General features: G+C 40.8%; 1 protein-coding gene across 8 annotated transcripts in view; it reads left to right on the top strand.

Moving 5' to 3' along the window:
• Positions 1-21,136, top strand: part of LOC103478343 (mitogen-activated protein kinase kinase kinase kinase 4-like) — a 94,835-nt gene that overhangs the window by 45,692 nt on the left and 28,007 nt on the right. For 5 of the 8 annotated variants that reach the window (XM_008432134.2, XM_017301741.1, XM_017301742.1 and 2 more), the window contains exons 3-14: positions 1-57; positions 7,538-7,663; positions 11,340-11,450; positions 11,654-11,744; positions 12,802-12,932; positions 13,095-13,149; positions 14,060-14,138; positions 14,245-14,420; positions 15,861-15,933; positions 16,543-16,753; positions 17,535-17,696; positions 18,020-18,106. In XM_008432134.2, coding sequence (XP_008430356.1) covers positions 1-57; positions 7,538-7,663; positions 11,340-11,450; positions 11,654-11,744; positions 12,802-12,932; positions 13,095-13,149; positions 14,060-14,138; positions 14,245-14,420; positions 15,861-15,933; positions 16,543-16,753; positions 17,535-17,696; positions 18,020-18,106 — 1,359 coding nt within the window. Of the gene's footprint in view, positions 58-7,537; positions 7,664-11,339; positions 11,451-11,653; positions 11,745-12,801; positions 12,933-13,094; positions 13,150-14,059; positions 14,139-14,244; positions 14,421-14,451; positions 14,497-15,407; positions 15,487-15,592; positions 15,769-15,860; positions 15,934-16,542; positions 16,754-17,534; positions 17,697-18,019; positions 18,107-18,981; positions 19,315-21,136 lie in introns of those variants that run through there. The other 3 variants (XM_008432109.2, XM_008432117.2, XM_017301745.1) reach the window with 2 other exon arrangements.

The raw sequence follows: 21,136 nt of genomic DNA, 5'->3' as shown, positions 1-21,136 counted from the left end.
GGTCGACATGTTAAGACGGGACAACTGGCGGCCATCAAGGTCATGGACGTCACAGAGGTCAGTAAGGTCGCCTCATCTCTTATCATCGGTTGGGATTGTAAATTTCAACAAGTTGGCATGCAAACCATACTGGTGTATATTGGTGATGGGAGTGAAATAATTTCTGCAGATTTGAATGGTTAATTTTACAGTTTTCCAACTGAAAGCTGTAAAATGAAACTTGAACAATTTATTTTAATAAACGAAATAAACAGATGTCCTTAATAAAGTTAAAACTTGGCTTTTACTTTGAGTTTTTGACCAGCTGGAGCCCTTAAAAACTAGAATAATCTGCTAAAGCTGAGTACAGTAGGATGTTTTTTCCTTTTAGATTGCAAAAATATTACAGTTTTGTGTTCCTCTGCAGAATTTTAATCATTAAAGCATGAATATTTGCTTCCTCTGGAGCTTTTTTTTTAATATATATATTTTCTTTACACCCTTCATGGTTTTCCTCGAGCTGCAGCCTGACACACCACCAGAGAGAGATGTGACACAGCAGCCTTCAGTTCATCATGAAAAAATAGGTTTTGTTTAAAGTTGAAGACGTACCAAAATGTAAGATGAAAATAAAGAATGAAGTTTCCCCAGTCAGTCTGTCCAGATGGAGCGGTCTGCTTCAGTCCAGGGTCTCCTTCCCATTCATTCCTGTCGGCCAAAATCCGCTTCTTTGACCAATCTGAAAGTTACTCGGCAGATTTGTTGAAGCCGTGCTGAGAAATCCACTTACTGGGAAAATGTTTCCAAATCCCGCCATGACATTTGAAGCGAGAATCTCGCTGTGGCCTTCAGCGAACAAATCTGCATTTCCAACCATTGAGATCAAAGAGCGGCAAGCAGGGGGATAGATCAGCGATGGGAACGTGTTTATGCATTCACGTGAGCAGCATCGGCGAGGAGAAATGCAAGTGTTGGGAAACCAGGACATGGCAGGACCTTTTTAACTCTATTCCAGTCGAATGTTTGGATTAGTCTCTTTTCCTCGCGCTCCAGCTGTTATCTAAAATAAATGTACAGTTCCACTATGGACGCCTGCCAAGAACGACAGCTGGACGGAGGAAGTTGGTGGCACTGGGACGGATTTGAATTCGTGCTTCTGCCGAGACACTAAGCACTTCTGTTCCACATTTCTATGGACGTAAAGAAAGGAGCGTTCAAATGTCAAGGATGCACAAAATCCCATGACTTATTTCTTCTGCATGCGTAGGTTTCCACCTTCAACTCCCTGTGTATATTATACATAAGTGGTCTGACCCACATACGGCTTCCTGTTCTACATATCGTTTAGCAGGAGGAAGCAGGGCTGGACGAAAGATGACCAGCTAGGAGAGGAGAGAGGATGTAGACTAAAATGAGGTTCCCACGGTTTATGTTTTATAAAATATTTGCAGTTGTGGTAAACAGACTCTGTAAGTTGTGGGGTTGTAACATATTAATGTTCTGGTCTTCACAAGATTTATAAAAACACACCGATACAGCTACTCAGTATAGTTCATTAACCTGATCTAACCAAATCCGTCTATTTCATAAAGGTTTTATGCCACATCCCATCTGTTTGTGTCTATATCTGCTGAACTAAGGTCCAGAGTAGCTACCTTCTCCCATGTTTAGGGGAGACCAGTGCAGTGCTGGGGCGAGAAGAGTCACTGCTTGGGGTGGGACGACTTTAGCAGCGTCTGTTTCAGATTGATGGGCTGCAGCGGCTTCAGGTTCGAACTCATGTTTGCAGCACATGCGTCAGGTTAATTCAGCGGCCTGTTTTGGTCGTCTGTTTTAAGTGGCTGGAAAATTACTCAGACAACTACTAACTCTCTAGTGCCTCAAAACTGCCCAGCTCATCACATGCATGTTTTGAATATCWTGCATTTTGTTTCGAAGTGATTGCTCCTCCAAAGCAGGAGTTTGTCTAAATGGATGTTTTCCCAATCAGTGAGCCCTGAGGGGTTGTAAGAAGACAAAATTGAAGGGAGGGAACAGAGTGAGAGAAATCATGGTAAGAAAGAGTCTGAGAGCTGAGATAAGGAGAAGAAATCGGCGAGTTTCCCCTCCGCTTTACTCCACTAAGAAGGTTCATCTGAAGTGCACTGGGATAGCAGGAGGGGCGACCGCTGCTGCCTGCCTGATTTTTTATTTTTTCCTTTGCTCTCCTGCCTACATCTCTGTACTATCTTCCACCCTGTCAAGGCCATTCATTCAAGGTTTTTGTGATTATTATTACAATTTATCTCGTAATAATAATCTTTTTGCCCTAAATCCCGCTTGTTATTTCTGTTACAAGCCGCCATCTTTGTTGGGCTCACGAGAGAGAGAATGTGGTAGAAATAACACGGGAGGACAGCAGACAGATGTGACTGCAGCATCTGTATGCTGTGTCTCAAGCTGCAGCTGGTGGCTTGATGTAATTCACAACCAGGGTTCAGATGGAAACACTGATCTTGATTAGTGAGAAAAGAGAAATTTCTCTCAGCTCCTCTGGGGGATTTGTCTGCTTTTCTTCATGTTTTTTTTTTTTTTCTCCTTTATCTTTTTGTCTCTCTGGGAGTATATTGCTCGTACGATGAAATAGACACTCTGTCACCTCCCCCCCCCCCTTCCCACCACTTGCTGCAGAAGGGTGAAACAAAAACCAATGTTTGAAGGAGCTTGTTTCCAAAGATAGCTCTCTAGCTATCCAAGATAGACGGGTAGAAATCGGTCAATAAAGCTGATTGTATTGCTAATTCTGAATATTGCAGCTGATGTCACGACTCATCAGACCAGGGAACTGTTTTGCAAGCTGATATTGTCCATTTTTGATTAACCTGAAGTGTGAAATGTCGTTGCACTTGGTGCGGTCCTCTGCTGCTGTAGCGCACAGGTGTCAAAGTTCAAAGATGGTATTCCACATACCTTTGTTGTTAACAACTGATTATTTGAGCTTCTGTTGCTTTTCTATGATCACTAGACAGTCTACCCTCTGATGATCTCTGACCTCCAACATCAAGCAGGCATTGTCATCCATACTATTGACAATCGCTGTATAATTTTGTGCCTTCGGCTATTTTAGACCAAGAGATGTTTGAGGGTAAAAATGACAGTTAGCCAAATCTACATGTATCCACACACTTTCTGCTAAAGTAAATAAGACTGAATACCTGCTTGCGTCGTGTTCAGATCAAACCTCCTGCTGTCGGTTTCTTGCGTTGCCGAGTAACAAGGAGGGGTCTTCAAAGACACATGTCATTTTTTTTTCTTTTTTAGAAATAAAGAAGAGGGAAAGGAATTTAAAAAGATTGGCCGACTCCTTCAGGACGACTTGGTGTTTGTTGGACATGTCAACGCCTGTTGGTCCCTTGAGGCCAAAACCTTGATCTCTCCATCACATTTCCGCTTTGCGGCCGTCCGCTCTCCTGGTGTCGTGGTTCTGTTAGCTCGGCTCCCATTGTGTGCTGTAATACTATAGCAACAATATGGCCGCCAGCGAGTCTCCCCGCATCTGTCATACCCAGGAATGATAATGAGTGGCCTGAGGGCGCTTCGTTTTGAACGAATGGCTGCACTTGAGGGAACGTGAGGGGAAGAGGATGCCGAAGGAGAAAAGGGAAGCGCATACGTTGTAATGATTCAATAAATGCATGTGGCACTAAAGTCATTATGGGAGGCAATAATGGAAAGTGATGCTGCAAGGACAAGAAGGACAGAGACGAATGTCCAAAATAAAGGTGTAGGCTCCAAATAAGCAGATGAGGAAGAAACGCAGAGAGGGCGTATGAAAGAGAGCACTTAAATCCTGACACGCAGGTTACTGTCTGTCCTCAGACTGTCCATCAAGCTTCAGCTTTTCTATCTTCTTTGTCTGCCATTGAGCAACATAGTATAAATATTAAAGTAATTTACGATTCCAATCTGTGCATTGCATACGCTGATATTGCAATAACTGCGATCCAATGTATTGTTCTAGTCAAATTTTTTCAAATTTTTCTGTTTCAGTCAGATTCTGGTTTCTAAGTTACCCTGTTAGTAGAAATGTTGTCCCTGCCGAGAAATTTGAAGGAGCTCTGTCATGACCATAATGTACTTGGTGAATAACAAAAACTGTTTGACAAAAAACTTCTAAATTTTGACAGTATTCAGTTACAAAATGTAGAAAATGCTCTGATTCTGACCAGCATTATTACTCTGCAGGAATTATTACTGCCTTTTCTCCTATCAACTGTGTCAGCAGGGTCATTCATATTAGGGGATCTGTTTTAATGTTTTCTAAAGCATAACAGAAGTGAATGGAAGTAGCAAAAAGTCCCATTGTTTTTTACAGTGACGTGTGTCTGAAACTGTTATTCTGAGGTCAAAGTTTGTGACACCATCCAGATCAGTTTAACATGTCATCTAAACCTGTAAAAACCAAGTGACAAGCTAATGTTACAATAATATACAGTCTGTTAGGTATTTACCTCAGACAGTGAAAAAAAAATCAGTCACTGTTGAAGTTACGTTATCCTGCTTGAACAGGATGGTTACTTATTTAGTTTAATGAGACAATGTGTGGACTCCAATAGATATCCAACAAAAGGTCTCTAAAAGTAATAAAGCATGCCGATAAAACACATTTTCTTACCTGAGAAACTTTATGCTCACAAATAACACTTACAGACTGGCTGCTAACTCCACTGTCTGTTGTGACTGGTAATAATTTCTTTTTTTTTTCTTCGGCGTGTTTTGGGTAAAGTGTTAATCATGTTTCATCTTTAGTTCCTACCTGATATGTAATTGTCACCATCATGTTTTAAGAGGAGAACCAAGTGAAACCTCTGTTTTAGCACTGGTTGCTGTTTATTATTCCTGTCTTTTGGTATTCACAGTTTTGTTTTTATTCTCCATTGCTGTGGCCGCAGCAGCTGTAATTATTCTGAGGGCGTTGGGATGCTCCGTGAACCACGTCTGTTCGCTGTATTTATGTCTTTTGCTTCTACAATAGTTTTTTTTTTTTTTTACCACCGGGTCCTCCTCTGTTTTCATCTGCCCATATCTGATGAGTCATTTGACTGATGGTGGCCGGGTGGATAACTCCCAGTGGTCTGCTGCTGATCAGCGGATTAACAGATGAACTAGCTGGCCGCAGGTCTTTCCTGCTGGATCCCTGACTGATTGGTTGGCAACCCGCCTGCTGAAATATCTGGCTGCCTGTTGGATTTCTGAAGCAGGAACCAGCTGACCAGCTGCCTGGACAGTGACTCGAGGGATTGGCTGACCGACTGATGCTGCCATCTTTATGAGAGTCAAAGCTGACTCTCTCCAGACTGTTAAAGCAACAACAACAAAAAGCTTACATGTTGTAGTGTTTGCTTATCACAACCAGCAGCTTAATAAAAAATAATATTTATAGAATAAATCCACTGAAAGCTGTTTAGGTGGTTGAACTTTTAAATCCAGGGAAACAGTAAACTTAGATTCATTTTTAGCTGCAAAAACTGAGCTGGAAATATGCCATTTTTAGATCAGCTTAACATATTAGCAGCTTAAGATTTATAAAAATAGGGAGTGGTTTGATAAAACAAGAAGACTTAAGCAGTAATGCTCTGCAAATGACAGTCAGAATATATAAAAAAACAGCTTTCAGATGACTTGGCATAAGGTATACTGGATGCTCTTAATTTTAGAGATGTGAAAACTCTCGTATTTTTAAACGCTGGAGTTTGGCAGCATTGCCCTTTAGCCTGTGGGCCTTGTTCTGAAATGGCATCGCAGCTTTTTTCAATAAAAATCCTGTTAAGGAAAGAAAACGTCACACATCCTACAACAGATGGCAACCTGCAGGAGAAATTACCCAACTTTACTTGCATGCAGCAGCTAGCCTAAACCCCCCTCAGGTAGAAACTACTCCAATGTAACTCAGCAGCCAGATGACATTTTTGTTGTTGTTGTTTTGACTCCACAGTAGTTTGTTGTTAACAACCTTATGCAATAGTTTTCAGTCACATTGGATGATATAGAGTCTTTGTTTCTGCAAAAACGAAAAAAAAAACACCTCAAAGCATGTGTTGGTGTTACTTAATTTAACACAGAGCTCTGCTTGTGCTTCTTCTTCTTGGGTTCCTTCCTGCATCTTTGCATGGCACAAACAACACAGAGAGGCCAGGGATTGGGTAATTAATACACACTGGCAAGAATGGGATTCTCGTGGTATTGAAAGCTTGAGTAATGTAGAGTAAGAACCCTCTAAATTTAGTATTGAGTTTTCAGGTGCTTATTGCACAGAATCTTATAGCTTCTGAAATTAGCAAATTAGTTTTTCCTACTATCTGTTTGAAAAACAAACTATTTTAAAACCAAACACTTAAAACCGATGCTACCTTTTATACTTATAGCTGGGTTACGTCTACATGTTGCCATGTCTTGGTCAAATAATGCAGTAGGAATAATTTAAGTGATTGTTTCTTCAGTTTGATGGGGGTCAGATTGGTGGTCTGTCCAGAGCTGATTATGTTGTCACTTGTGTAGGGAAAAGTTCAGCAGAGAGGTGTAGAGAAGGAACATCAGTCAGGATAAATGCCAAAAAGTCCCAAGCCATGGTGTGAAAATCCAAATGTTTTCTTTTTTCAACTCCTCTGAGTTTTTGGTTTGTGGACACTGGATGTTGAAGCACGTACTGATGGATGCACTGATGTTTCTGGCGCTCCTGAAAGTCGACCTGCGGTTGCCACGGGAAAAATGTCAAGTCTTGTTTGTCAGTTCGGTTGATCAAGCTCGGCCGCAGGGAAGCACCGAGAGCTGTCGCCGGGCTTCAGTGACGAGGGAGCGATGGAGAAATAACCACTTGATCTCATTATGTCGTATGTAAAACCCGGAGGCTGCGACTGGGAGAGACGGTGGTTCTGTTTGGGTCTGTTATGAGTTTCAGCTGTTTGTTTGGAATGGCGGGACATAGTTTGGTTCCCCGCGTGGACCGGTTTTCCATAAACACACTGGAAAACAAGTTATGGAAAAAAAATTTACTTTCTTTTTTTTTTTTTTTCAAGCGTTCAGTAAAGAGGCGGAAGACCTTTTCCTGTATAAATGACGGTTTTTCGCTAATCGATGATCAACAAGCCTGGATTTGAGAGAAAAAAACCTTAATTTTTCTCAAATTTGGGCTTTATGTGATTCAGTAAAGGATAACAGAACCTTTTATTTATCTAGAACTTATTTTAAAGATACAAAACCAGCTGAGACGGAGAAAAAGGAGTGTTTGATGCCTTTCCGTTCCCCCAAAATTGGAAAAAGACAAATTTCAAGACGATATTAAAGTAGATTTGCAGACAAAAGACAAGACAAATGAAACAATTATGTTAAAAATGTCACCCAGTTCAGTTTTTATCTCTTCAGGTTTCAAAGGTTTTTAGGGGTTCTTTGGTTCCCATAGAAAGGTTTTTGTTACTTTAACCACAAGAATGGAAATAACTTATGAGATTGACCCGTGATACAGGGAGTTATAGTGATGCACTTTCGACGTGACATGACTGCATCTGTTATTCCTTCATAGGATGAAGAGGAGGAAATTAAGCTGGAAATCAACATGCTGAAGAAGTATTCACACCACAGAAATATAGCCACATACTACGGAGCTTTCATCAAGAAAAGTCCACCGGGCCACGATGACCAACTCTGGGTGAGCTGACCTCATTATTAATACTAAAACTTCTGTACCACAAGCACATGTATCACCACGTGTGCCATGTTCTGGGTCATGTTTATTTTCTTACATACTCCATAAATGTTGTAGCAGTGATGCTGTAATAGAATAATTAAATTTCATGCTGTGCTGTGCAGACGCTCTGTCTGCGCTGAGCAAAAAAAGAAGGATAACAAATAGAAGATTCTCGGTAAAAAGGAAATCATGCATGTTAAGCCCAAGTTTATCGTAAACATCTAATTTTTTATCAGGGCCCACAAGTAGGAACTGGTGAAGTCGACATGAGCTGGCAAATACAGGCGGCGGTTTCTGGTTAATCTGGTTTCGGATCAGGTGTTCAGTAAATTCAGGCTGCATAATCAGGTGAATAAATGACACCACCCTGCTGTCAGATCACTCTTCCCCTTTCTTAGTTTATGAGCAGTGACAACATTACTGGGTCATTTATTTGCAGGGTGTGAGTCAACAACACCTGAGCTACCTAAAAAAATGTTCACTGCATCTTTCAGGAAGTTGCATTTTAACACAAAGCAGCATGCTCTATTTGACGGAACCTGGTGAAATGAATAACTGCAGTAAAACAATAGGCTGTTAGGGAAAGAACTGCTTCTCTAGAGGAACTGAAATAGTTATTGTGGCACAGTTTCTGAGCTCTCTGGAGCAGCTGAATAAGAATAATGAGCATCAAAATGCTCAGTTGGGATGTTTTCATCTGCTTTTATTCACTTATGCTGCGTTTTATTAGTCATAATGTAGAGAGCTGTTGTCGTTTGAACCCTAGTGATAGATTAGCCTCACAATAATGAGAAATAGATGAGCAATGGTTCAATAGTTGAATAGTGTTGCTTGAACAGATCGGTGGAGCCTTTAATAATGAAATGATGAAATCCCCCGTCTGGAAAAAGGGTTGCATTCACGTCTAGTTTTAATGAGCTCATCAGTTAAACCAGACAGCAACTGAACAATGTTAGCTCAGTTTATATGACAGTAATAATCCCCCCAAAAAATTTTTATTTAAAAAAAAAAAGGGTATTTATATAATTTAAATTAAACTGTTGTAATAGAGAGGGAGCCCAGCCATGAAGTAATTTATGAATCAAGACAGGTTCTTGATACTTTACAGTGTCGTCCCAACTTAGTCGTTCATGTTTTCGGCGGACTTGTTACTGATAATGCGATACTAATTAGGCTAATGATTATCTGACTGATTGGGAATCCTAATGCACCATTATAAAACCAAAGAAAAATGCCACTGTTTCATAATGTCATAAGTTACACGCTCCATCCAGGTGCACAGGCTCTATTCAGAGTGAGCATATTAAAAAAAACACATAATACGCACACTTAAAAGACGTGACACAACTTGACACTCGGCAAATTCTCCTTCACTTCTTGTGAATCACATGTGTTTTTTGATATGTTGGCAAACCGTGACAGCAGTTAAATATCCAGGTCTGATGCTGGGTTGATATTGCTGATCATTTCTGAATTTAAGATCAATTAGTGTCCCTCATGTGTGAATACTAACGAGGGAAACCGATTAACAGAGTCGCTTGTTTTACGACCAGTGGAGGAAATATTTCCGTTACCCCACAGCACAGCCATGTGTTTGTTTTCACAGCTGCTTCTTTAACCTCTTGTAACGGTTTCCACTCGTACATCATCACGCTGTCCACTGTGTGTGCATAGGAAGCACAAAGGCCCCAGTTTTATGATGATTATGTTCTTAAATGACCATCTCTGAAGATGCAGCTTCCTCTTCTGAGTGGAAGCACTTAGCGTGCTTGTAAGGCAACGTGTGCATCATCAGGTCGCGTGGATGCAGAAAGCACCGCAGGCTTTTAAGTCGCACATAACTTTGGGTCTATCTGCAAAAATGCAGAAGAAGTAAATGAAACAGTATAAAACAAATAGAAGTATTTCAATCATATTTAAAGATCCAAGTAAGACGAGTTCCTGATTTTTCATCCGTACATGTGTGAGCTGATTGCAAATGTAAATGCTCAACAAAAATATATCATTTTTGCTGGATTTGTTCTCTCACAGCTGGAAATGTGATTGTGTGAAAGTTGCAGGATATAAACAAAGCCAGGAGCAAAGTGAATCTCAAAGCATGTGAAAGTATCCCCAGTGTTGAGGGGTGTAAGGCAGCATCCCGGTCAGCAGGAAAACTAAGAAAAGAAAAAAGTATGAAGCAGCAACTCTCACCAGGACAAACAACTCAGAGTAAACGACCCGGAAAATGAGCTGCTGCGTTTACACATTGTCTAACACGCTGACCTCCAGATTTTACAAAGGAGACAATTAAAAGAGAACTGTGCTAGGATTCATAACGGAGTGCTCCAGATAAGAAAGGTTACCATCTGGAGCGTCAGCGTTTCTTTAGTATTTCTGAGTTTATAGGTGACAACAGATCTGAGAGGTTAAAACCTCATGACTGGTTCAAACCTGAAGGTTTGGCTGTTCTTTATTAATTTGTGTATTTCATGCTTTATTCCTCTGCTACAAAAATCAACTCTATCTTGAAAGAATATTAAAATGACTCCTTGACTTGTTGCCAGAAAACTGAATCAGAAGAAGAGAATAACCTTAAAGTGTTGGATCTTTATAGAACATTGGTCTCAAACTCCAGTACTTGAGGAGATGTGTCTTATCTCATCCTACACACTTGAGTTAAATGACTAAACTGCCTCACTAGCATCCAGTCAGGCTCTACAAAGCTCTGCTAATGAGCTAGTATTGGAGCAGGTGTGCTGAAGCAGAGATAAATCTAAAAGTTGCAGGATACCGGCCCTTGAAAAAAGCAGTTTGAGACGACTGTGTTAGGCTGTTGACAAATTCTAGGAAAGTTGTAGATACTAACAAAACATAAACATGGCATTTCTGGAATCCCTATAAAATATACTGTTCTAAGACTCAACAGGGTGACAGAATGATACATTTGTTTCTCCTTCTTTTATGCTAGTTTTCTTATTAGTACGAGTGCTCCAGTGTGAATTTTGCTAACTTTGACTTTAAGATTCAGATTTTGGCCAACTGGGATTAGGAGCAGAGGCAACATTATCATCAAGTTCAGGTTTTTAGCTAACTTTAGCATAACCTATTAGCAGTTTGTATGGCTAGCATGGCTAGTACCTAACTGTACAAATRATTTTAAGGAGTTCACGTTTTTAGCTAACTTTAGCATCTTCTATTAGCAGTTTGTATGGTTAGCATGGCTAGCACCTAACTGTACAAATGATTTTAAGGAGTTCTCATTTTTAGCTAGCGTCTATTAGCGGTTTGTACTGTTGACGTAATTTAAACAGTAATCTTGTTTGGTGCACCTCAGCTACAGGTAACACACTCCATAATCAGTTTGTGTGCTCTTTAAAACCTGCTGGTTTCTATTTGAATGCAACATTTTTATGTGGCAGCAGAAGGTGCACCAAAGGTGGAGAAAGGAGTGCACTTATTTATAGATTTGTGTTGTTTTTCAGCTGAACTAGGTTATGTTCTTTGTTTTGTGAAAGGCAAATAAGTTGGGTAGTTTTGTCTTATTTCTTGACATGCTTGTATAAGTTTTGGGGGGGGGAATCAACATTTGAAGTTAGGCCATTTGAGAAGTGTCAGATAATGAGGGATTATCTCTAACTTGTTATCTGCCCTTCAGCTTGTCATGGAGTTCTGTGGCGCCGGCTCAATCACCGATCTGGTGAAAAACACCAAAGGCAACTCACTGAAGGAGGACTGGATCGCCTACATCTCGAGAGAGATCCTCAGGGTGTGTTACCAACACGTTCACTGCATTGTTCTCAAATTCTGGCAAAGGCTTTCCACATCATCATTTGCATAAAAACAACAAAAAATATATCTCCTTTTGTGATTTTTATCTAGATTTGCATTTGAACAAATAGTGAGTACGCAGTGGAAAATGTTCTTTGAGATTCGCTCATGTTTTGTCATGTAAATTCTGTGTTTGTGCAGGGATTAGCTCACTTACATGCTCATCATGTGATCCACCGTGACATCAAGGGACAAAACGTGCTGCTGACTGAAAACGCTGAAGTCAAACTGGGTAAAGAGCTTTAACCTTCAAGCTCAGAAAGACTGTGTGCATCTTACCAGGCACTGAATGATAGTTTTTGGCTCATCGGTTTTATTAGACTTTGTTAAATTTCATTAAAATAAAAAAAAAAGAATTCTACTTTGCTATTTTAACATTGTTGGAAATCTTCCAGCAGTCCATCTTATCTTTATTTGTCCAATTGTTTTCAATAAGATTACAGTTTGTGATCAGAGGTACTCTCTGTGAACTCTCTGATTACTGTCCTGTGACACAAAGTGGAGGCCACGTGTTTCCACTGCAGCCGCAGATAAAACACTCTGGGATTTATCTTGAAATGGCACCATGGAGATTTTGTGAGTGAGCAACATCAACACTAGACTTTAGCAAAACTAAAACGAGGTGAAAAGCAAACCCCAAAATAATCATTGTGCGTAAAAACAAAAAAACGTCATTTCTGTGATCTCTTTCACATTTTGGCCTACTTTTAGAAGATTTYGTAAATATAAGTCATAAAGAATCCAAAATGTGTTGTCAGTACTTGTCTTATAGACATAAACAGAGATAAAACTCCAGCTGTGTGTTGAGTGTAACTGTAATAAAATCTAATTTTATGTGCAGTTTGCACATTAAAACTGAATTATTTTATTTTCACAGTTCAGCACCTAGACATTTTGAGCCAAATTGTGAGGATAAACTTGTTTATTCATATTTTTTATGAAATAAAGTAAAAAAAGAAAGTAATAATTAAAAAATGAAGTGATCATAAAGGATTTTTTCCCGCCTGTTTAATTCTCACCTGTTCTCAGAAAGTGAAATAAGTCTGAAATGGCAATAGAAAACATTATTCCCGTTAAAAATCTTCCATTTTTTAAAGGACTACGAAGTCGATTTTCAGAAAAACAGCATTTTTCTGTCGAAGCCCACAAAAAAAMCAAAGAAAAAGAAAACTGCCACCCATGATGGCCCTTTTATAAATGCATCTGAGGTCAGCACAGTGTGAAGGATAAAGCATTCGGCTGGAGTATGATGGATTACAACTGTATCTGTGTTTCTTTTCTCTCCACAGTGGATTTTGGTGTGAGCGCTCAGCTGGACCGGACGGTGGGCCGGAGGAACACCTTCATCGGGACGCCCTACTGGATGGCTCCTGAGGTCATCGCCTGCGACGAAAACCCCGACGCCACCTACGACTACAGGGTAAGGACGAGCAGAAGAGCCGGAAGATAACAATCCTGTGTGCAGTATTTCTATTTACAACACRTTACATTATCCAGAATTTAGGAAACAACATCTCCTTTTGTTATTATAAAGAAAAGGCGTGTGTAGAAATGCCTCACTGACCCTGACCCTGTCTTCCAGAGCGACCTTTGGTCCTGTGGAATCACAGCCATAGAGATGGCGGAGGGAGCGCCCCGTAAGTACATCTACGTTTAGTCAGGTTTTTCTTTTCCTTTTTTTAAAGGTGTGGCACTTTAATGCATTAATTAGCTACATAGATCTTAACGTATTTAAAAGTATTCTTGCAAATAATTGCATTTATTTATTTATTTATTTTACATATAAAGCCTCAAGATGGAACCTTTGTTGCGTGTTTCTGGTACGGCCGTAAATCTGCCGCACAAGCTGTTTCTTTCTGTAAACAAAGCTGCTTCTCCAGGTCCGCTTGGAGCTAATTTTAGTTTGTTCTGATGAGATGCAGGAAAAGACTCTCGTGCTAATAGAAGTTAGCCTGTTCAAAGCTAAAATAGCCTCTCAATGCGAACTAATACGTCTCCAATGCTAATATTGGCTCCCACATCTTTAAAGGAGGTTTTGTGAATAATCAGGTTCCTGAAATACTTGGTGTAGTGTCCCTTTGCTCCAAGCTGATGCTTAAGTAACCTAATCAACAAATTGGAAACAATCAATATATTTGTTGTTGAGCTCATATGTTTATTTATTCAATAATTTAGCATTAAAGAGGGTTATTGAATTTAAAATGTTTATCGTTTGATCAGTTTTGATTAATCAGTTACAGACCCTGCAATTAATTCGATTAAAAATTGTAATCATTTTATTTAGATTAAAAGAAAAACGTACAGCTAAAACACATTTGGTGAGTTTTTACTCGTCTGTTTCTGATGACCTGGCGAAAATACTTTGAAATGTTCGAGTTATCAACAGAAACAGCCACACATTTCTGCAGCTGACAGTTCAGTCATTCTAATAAGCGGTTAGCAAGCGGTGTCAAAGTAAACACTTTCTCCGTCTTCTTTTAAAATCATAACATTGTCAAACATGGTTTTGTTTACGACGTCTGTGTGTTTCGGTGTCGTCCGCTGCAGCTCTGTGTGACATGCATCCGATGAGGGCCCTCTTCCTCATCCCCAGGAACCCCCCTCCTCGACTGAAGTCCAAAAAATGGTGCGCTAACTTCTTCCTGCTTCCTCCTCGATTGACGCAACCGACCTCTCTCGGTAATACGTGGGGATAAAATAYTCGCAACTCTGACGTTTAAACGCCGTTGCAGGTCGAAGAAGTTCTTCAGCTTCATCGAGGGCTGCCTGGTGAAGAACTACACCCAGCGGCCCCCCACTGAGCAGCTGCTGAAGCACCCCTTCATCCGGGACCAGCCCAACGAGAGGCAGGTCCGCATCCAGCTCAAGGACCACATCGACAGAACCAAGAAGAAGAGGGGCGAGAAAGGTCAGTCGAGTAGTTGTATCATCTNACCTTTGGTCCTGTGGAATCACAGCCATAGAGATGGCGGAGGGAGCGCCCCGTAAGTACATCTACGTTTAGTCAGGTTTTTCTTTTCCTTTTTTTAAAGGTGTGGCACTTTAATGCATTAATTAGCTACATAGATCTTAACGTATTTAAAAGTATTCTTGCAAATAATTGCATTTATTTATTTATTTATTTTACATATAAAGCCTCAAGATGGAACCTTTGTTGCGTGTTTCTGGTACGGCCGTAAATCTGCCGCACAAGCTGTTTCTGTAAACAAAGCTGCTTCTCCAGGTCCGCTTGGAGCTAATTTTAGTTTGTTCTGATGAGATGCAGGAAAAGACTCTCGTTGGGCTAATAGAAGTTAGCCTGTTCAAAGCTAAAATAGCCTCTCAATGCGAACYAATACGTCTCCAATGCTAATATTGGCTCCCACATCTTTAAAGGAGGTTTTGTGAATAATCAGGTTCCTGAAATACTTGGTGTAGTGTCCCTTTGCTCCAAGCTGATGCTTAAGTAACCTAATCAACAAATTGGAAACAATCAATATATTTGTTGTTGAGCTCATATGTTTATTTATTCAATAATTTAGCATTAAAGAGGGTTATTGAATTTAAAAATGTTTATTGTTTGATCAGTTTTGATTAATCAGTTACAGACCCTACAATTAATTCGATTAAAAATTGTAATCATTTTATTTAGATTAAAAGAAAAACGTACAGCTAAAACACATTTGGTGAGTTTTTACTTGTCTGTTTCTGATGACCTGGCAAAAATACTTTGAAATGTTCGAGTTATCAACAAAAACAGCCACACATTTCTGCAGCTGACAGTTCAGTCATTCTAATAAGCGGTTAGCAAGCGGTGTCAAAGTAAACACTTTCTCCGTCTTCTTTTAAAATCATAACATTGTCAAACATGGTTTTGTTTTACGACGTCTGTGTGTTTCGGTGTCGTCCGCTGCAGCTCTGTGTGACATGCATCCGATGAGGGCCCTCTTCCTCATCCCCAGGAACCCCCCTCCTCGACTGAAGTCCAAAAAATGGTGCGCTAACTTCTTCCTGCTTCCTCCTCGATTGACGCAACCGACCTCTCTCGGTAATACGTGGGGATAAAATAYTCGCAACTCTGACGTTTAAACGCCGTTGCAGGTCGAAGAAGTTCTTCAGCTTCATCGAGGGCTGCCTGGTGAAGAACTACACCCAGCGGCCCCCCACTGAGCAGCTGCTGAAGCACCCCTTCATCCGGGACCAGCCCAACGAGAGGCAGGTCCGCATCCAGCTCAAGGACCACATCGACAGAACCAAGAAGAAGAGGGGCGAGAAAGGTCAGTCGAGTAGTTGTATCATCTGCAGCTGATTTGAGATTAAATTTTAGATCCTTACTATTTGTTTTGGGTTTTTTTTTTCCAATTCACAGATGAGACAGAGTATGAATACAGTGGGAGTGAAGAAGAGGAGGAAGAAGCTTCTGAGCAAGAAGGAGAGCCAAGGTAAACTAAATGCTAAAAGATTTAGTAGGATATGAAAAGTTAAAAATAGTAAATTTATGCTCTTTTTGTGCTTAAATAATTATGACCCGAAGAACAGAAAATGTGCAAAACTGCGTATACACATCGTTTTATTACATCACATTTACATCAACAATGAAACGTAATGAAAAGCTGAGACGTTTGGTAATTCCCCTACATCTTGTGACCTGCTTAACATTTGACTAGTGTGTCCAGCTGGAAGTGTGAAGGACAGGTTAAATTTCAAACGTTTAATGTGTTCGGATGATTTAAAGCCTCCCCTGTTCATTAATAGTTAAATTTAAGTGACGCACGTAGATGTCCTGTCCCGAAGTAAAAARTGTCATTTTTAGATATTTTAGTGGTTGATGTAGCACCAAGATGGCACAAGTTGCTAAATCCCAAAAGAAAATGTGAAGGACCTTTCACTGAAGCTTTAATATTTGGTGTAAGGAGCTAAACATCACACACACCATATCCCAACGTCGTAGGAGAACATGGGTTCATGTCCTGAGCATCATTCTCAGACAGCATTGCTGTTTGTTCCCCTGTTAAACGCTTGTTCTTCCTGTCGTGTCTGCTGCCGTGCAGCTCCATAGTCAACGTTCCGGGCGAGTCGACGTTGCGGCGCGACTTCATCCGGCTGCAGCAGGAGAACAAGGAGCGCTCCGAGGCCCTGCGCCGCCAGCAGCTCCTCCAGGAGCAGCAGCTCCGCGAGCAGGAGGAGTACAAGCGCCAGCTGCTGGCYGAGAGGCAGAAGCGAATCGAGCAGCAGAAGGAGCAGCGCAGGCGGCTGGAGGAGGTGACGAGTCAAAAACCCAAACATCTTATTGTGCTTTAGGCAAACTAAGACTGGCAGGGAGACGTTCAAATGCTCTCTTGCCCCCCTCTTAATACAGTCTTCTTCTTTAACAGTAAGTGTCCCAAAAATTGATGAATAAATCCAAGAAARGCTTCATTTAGACATTTTACTGTACAGAAGTCAAACCAGCACAAAGTTTTYAATCAACAAGTGAAGTTTGCTCTTGGCTGACATGTCAGATTCTTGGTGATCTTTAAATTTGCGTAAATCCTTCTCAAACCAAACATAATTATGAGAAGTTTTCTTCAAGATAAACTAAAATGTCACAGTAAAYCTTCACAGTGGCGTTCTTCAAAACTATTTCCCCAAAACATGCAAACTTGTTAGTAAAATATGTAGATTTCCAAGAATTTTCACAAGGAAAACCAAAAGGCAGAGCATATTGAAACATGACACATGTTTTTATTATTTAATTCAGAAAAATGTTGTTTCTATCAGCTTTAAACCTCCAGAGACTGAACGTTTGCAGATTTTTCTTTGCAATAGGCAAAGAAAAACTAGCCGGGCAACACAGTGGAAGAAAATAGTTTGATTAAAACATTTTGGAGCAATAAAGAGTGGGGAAAAAAGCAACCTAATCCGAAAAGAAGACTTACAGTATCATCTGAATTAACCTACACCGCCTGAGTGTCAAGGATTGTGTCCCAGAAGAAAGTTTTTAAGACTCGGTTGATCGTATAAATTATAATTCCYGCATGCTTTGTGTCGTGTTCCCCCACAGCAACAGCGGCGCGAGCGCGAGATGAGGAGGCAGCAGGAGCGCGAGCAGCGCCGACGGGAGCAGGAGGAGAAGAGGCGCATTGAGGAGATGGAGCGCCGTCGCAAGGAGGAGGAGGAGCGAAGGAGGGCGGAGGAGGAGAAGAGGAGGGCCGACCGAGAGCAGGTAACAGAACAGAGGCTAAGAGATATTCACAGAGATAAAATGAGAAGTATGACGCTTCARACTGGCCTGTATTTACCAGTTGTGAGTAGCTCTTTAAAAATGCACCGGAAAATGAAAATGAATCCCGACAGACTCACTGTGCTCTGAACTGTTAGCATTAGCAGCATTATGTTCCTTTCAAACGAAGGAACAAACTTCAACGTCCTACTTACTACCCGCCTCAATGAGTAACCTAAGCTAACTTTACCTCTCATAGGAACCTTTGCATGTCTTCTTCTGTCTTGTAGTTTCTCAGGTGTGTAACTGTTGCGTTTGATTGACAGGAGTACATCCGGCGCCAGCTAGAGGAGGAGCAGAGGCACCTGGAGATCCTRCAGCAGCAGCTGCTCCACGAACAGGCCATGCTTCTTGTGAGTTTCAGCCGTATCGTGGCGCCACCTTCTCCTCCTGGCTCCACGGTTTATTTGCTCTGTTGTCTTATTAGTCACACTCTTCCGTGTGTTTTTGCATCCCGAGTGTAATCCTCCATTTCATTAGGCTGGTAAGTTGGACGGCAGGAGTCCCTCTGTGCACATGGTATCTGTTTCCATTTACCTCCCCGGCCAACAGAAGGCCGATGTTTAGTTTATCTTTTTGTTTTAGTTTTCTGGGTTTCAGAGATCCACGGGGAGCCGTTAAATGCTGAGGTCAAAACATAATGAGTTTTCTCAGGGCTTGAAAGGGGAAGTCGGGATGTTTACAGGGCCCTCAGTGATGGAGATGTCGTCACCARGAAACCAGTCATCCAGCAGGAAGAGAGGGTTTCCCCCTCGCTCTCCCCCCTTCGTCTTYTTGCTTTGTCTTTTAAGGATTTAGACAGTAAATACTGATTTAATGCAAGGATGTGACGGTCACCACCTCTACATCAGTGGCCAACACTTCCTTGAGAGTCAGTTTATGAGCCCATTATTAAAATAAGCTTCCTCATAAGCTTATTTTAACAGGTCAAATATTTTTGAATTACTAAAAATGGCACACARCGGTGGATGCTARTAGCATTTTAGCTTCCCTCGGTTTTCAAATCRAGAGACTGAGTTGGTGCTCAGAAGAATAACTTGCTAATAAACCCAAGTCGTAAATTGTTGGTGAATGTTTGGGGTCCCAGAGGAAGTAAAAGGTGTTTTATTGTCATCTATAAAGTCAGCAGAGTAGTTGGCGAAGCCCGTTCGCCCAGCCTCTTCCAGTGACTGTTCTTCTTTTGGTTTTTTTTGGTTTTTAAATTGAACTCCGGCCTCCCTGTACTCAGGAGTATAAATGGCGGGAGCTTGAGGAGCAGCGGCAGGCTCAGAAGCTCCAGAGGCAGCTGCAGCAGGAGCAGGCCTACCTGCTRTCACTGCAGCAGAACCAGAACCAGAACCCGGACAGTAGCAAAACAAGCCAGCAGCAGAGCGCCAAACCCCCGCAGAGCCTCGAAGCAGACAGGGTTAAGCGCCCGCAGACGCCCGACCCGGATGCAGCCAAACAACCGCAKGGCGTTAGCAATGAGAAGACGCGGCCCGGCCTGGAGAAAACGACAGAACCCAAGCTTCCTGCGGCTGAGCAACAAGGCCCCGCACCTGACTCTGAGCCGATCAGAGAGGTGACCGTCGTAACTGAACACCTTCCCTTCAACTGCAGCAAAAATATTGGCTTTGCTTGTGTGAACTTACCGCTTTGGGTCTGTTGTGTCTTCCTCTGTGGTGGCTGACTCCTGCTGCTGAATGGGTGGGTGCCTGGTAGATGTTGTCCTTTCCTACAACTCACAACCCTCACGATGAAACTAGGTTCTCACACACTTAATAACGGCGAAGCTGAACCAACAAAAGAACCATTATGTTCACGAGCGTCTGTCGGCTTTTCTTTTGGTTCAATCCAAACGTAAAAACCTTTAGCAAAATGACTAATGTACTCAGTTTATCTCAAGTATCAGTTCTTAAATAAGCAAAATAAATAATATTTCCCATTCTCTTCTTTTTACTGACCATGTCTGTCACTGACAGTACAAAGCAACCAAAAACCCAACCATTGTGGCTAAAATTTATTCTATAAACCTCGGTCAGATGCAAGAAGAAATTCATACAAGTTCTAAMGTTGTATATATTTACAGACTGATGCTGAATGATGATCCTCAGTCATGGCGTCCTTAAAATGTCTTGAATTAATCCAAGTAATATTAGAGCCTTAAAATGTCTTAAATTTGCTTAAAAAAATGTAAGTTGGCATTAATTCGTGTCTCACAGGTCTTACATTTTGTCGTGGCAGAACAATTTTACAATTTTATCTTATATATTCTACGTAGTTCATGTTTCTTTTCTGTCAAACAAATATTTGAGTCGTACGTTCACGTTTTCAATCCGTTCCGTCGCATTTTGTGCATCTATCATGGGAAAGTGTAGTTTTACCGYCAGCTAGCTGGATGCCGGTTCATCGTCGCCCCTGGCTCACTTCTGCTGCCAACACATGCGGCGACGTTGACTTTTGTGCACTGCTTCAATACAAAACATGCATTTTTTTAAAAATGAATTTTTGCACATTTCTGTCTTAAATTTCATTCAAAGTAGTTTTAGAAAGGTCTTAAGTTTGAGTTGGTGAAACCTGCAGGAACCCTGTCAACGGAAAACAAATAATTTTGAATTCTGATCATGACTTGAATGATTTAGTCAAACAGTTTACATAACTAAAGCAATCCCAGGATAATGCCTGAATGTCTAGTTTAATTCCTAGTAATTACTTTGTGTTAAAGTTGAAGTTATTGTGCTTTATAGGTGCAATAGACACAGAAGTGCTTGTTAATGTGATACTCTGTATATGGAGGCCTGTAATTTGAACGCCTTCCTTTCATCTTCCAATAATTTGTCTCTATTGGTGATGGACTTGGAGTTTAATCACTGACTATCACTGCCTCAGACTCACTGTAAGGTCATCGTGTAATAAGAGGACAGACGTTTAAAATGACTTATAAATAGGTAAATCTTTGGGAGGCTGTAACCAGTTTATTCTATTCACAAAATGTCTGTTTACACACAAGGTAAACATGTTACATTCAACTGGTCAACTCTTATAATAAAGAAAAGTACAATGAGTTTGAAAAACGAAATCTTTAACAACTATGTTTATTAGCATTCAACATTTTCCAGTCATAAAGTTAGACACAGGGGTGATGTCACACTGTGTGCAAGGAAGCAGTCAGTTTGAGCTGATCAGGAACTTCTGTACATAGCAGGTGTTGCAAGTCAGGAGAACTGAATGTCTTTTTTGTCATGATGACATCTTTAAAAACATTTTTGACTTTAAAAACGAATCCAAAAGTGTGCAAAAATTTGGTAAACGATAAACTATAAACTGAACTTTTAAAGAGCCGTGTTTGGAGTTGGTTTTGTTTTGATAAATTGAGTTGATTGTATGTTTAGTTTTATATATAT

The sequence above is a fragment of the Poecilia reticulata genome, linkage group LG2 (genome assembly GCF_000633615.1).
Source record: "Poecilia reticulata strain Guanapo linkage group LG2, Guppy_female_1.0+MT, whole genome shotgun sequence".
Lineage (NCBI taxonomy): Eukaryota > Metazoa > Chordata > Actinopteri > Cyprinodontiformes > Poeciliidae > Poecilia > Poecilia reticulata.
This window is presented reverse-complemented; position numbering and strand designations above follow the sequence as displayed.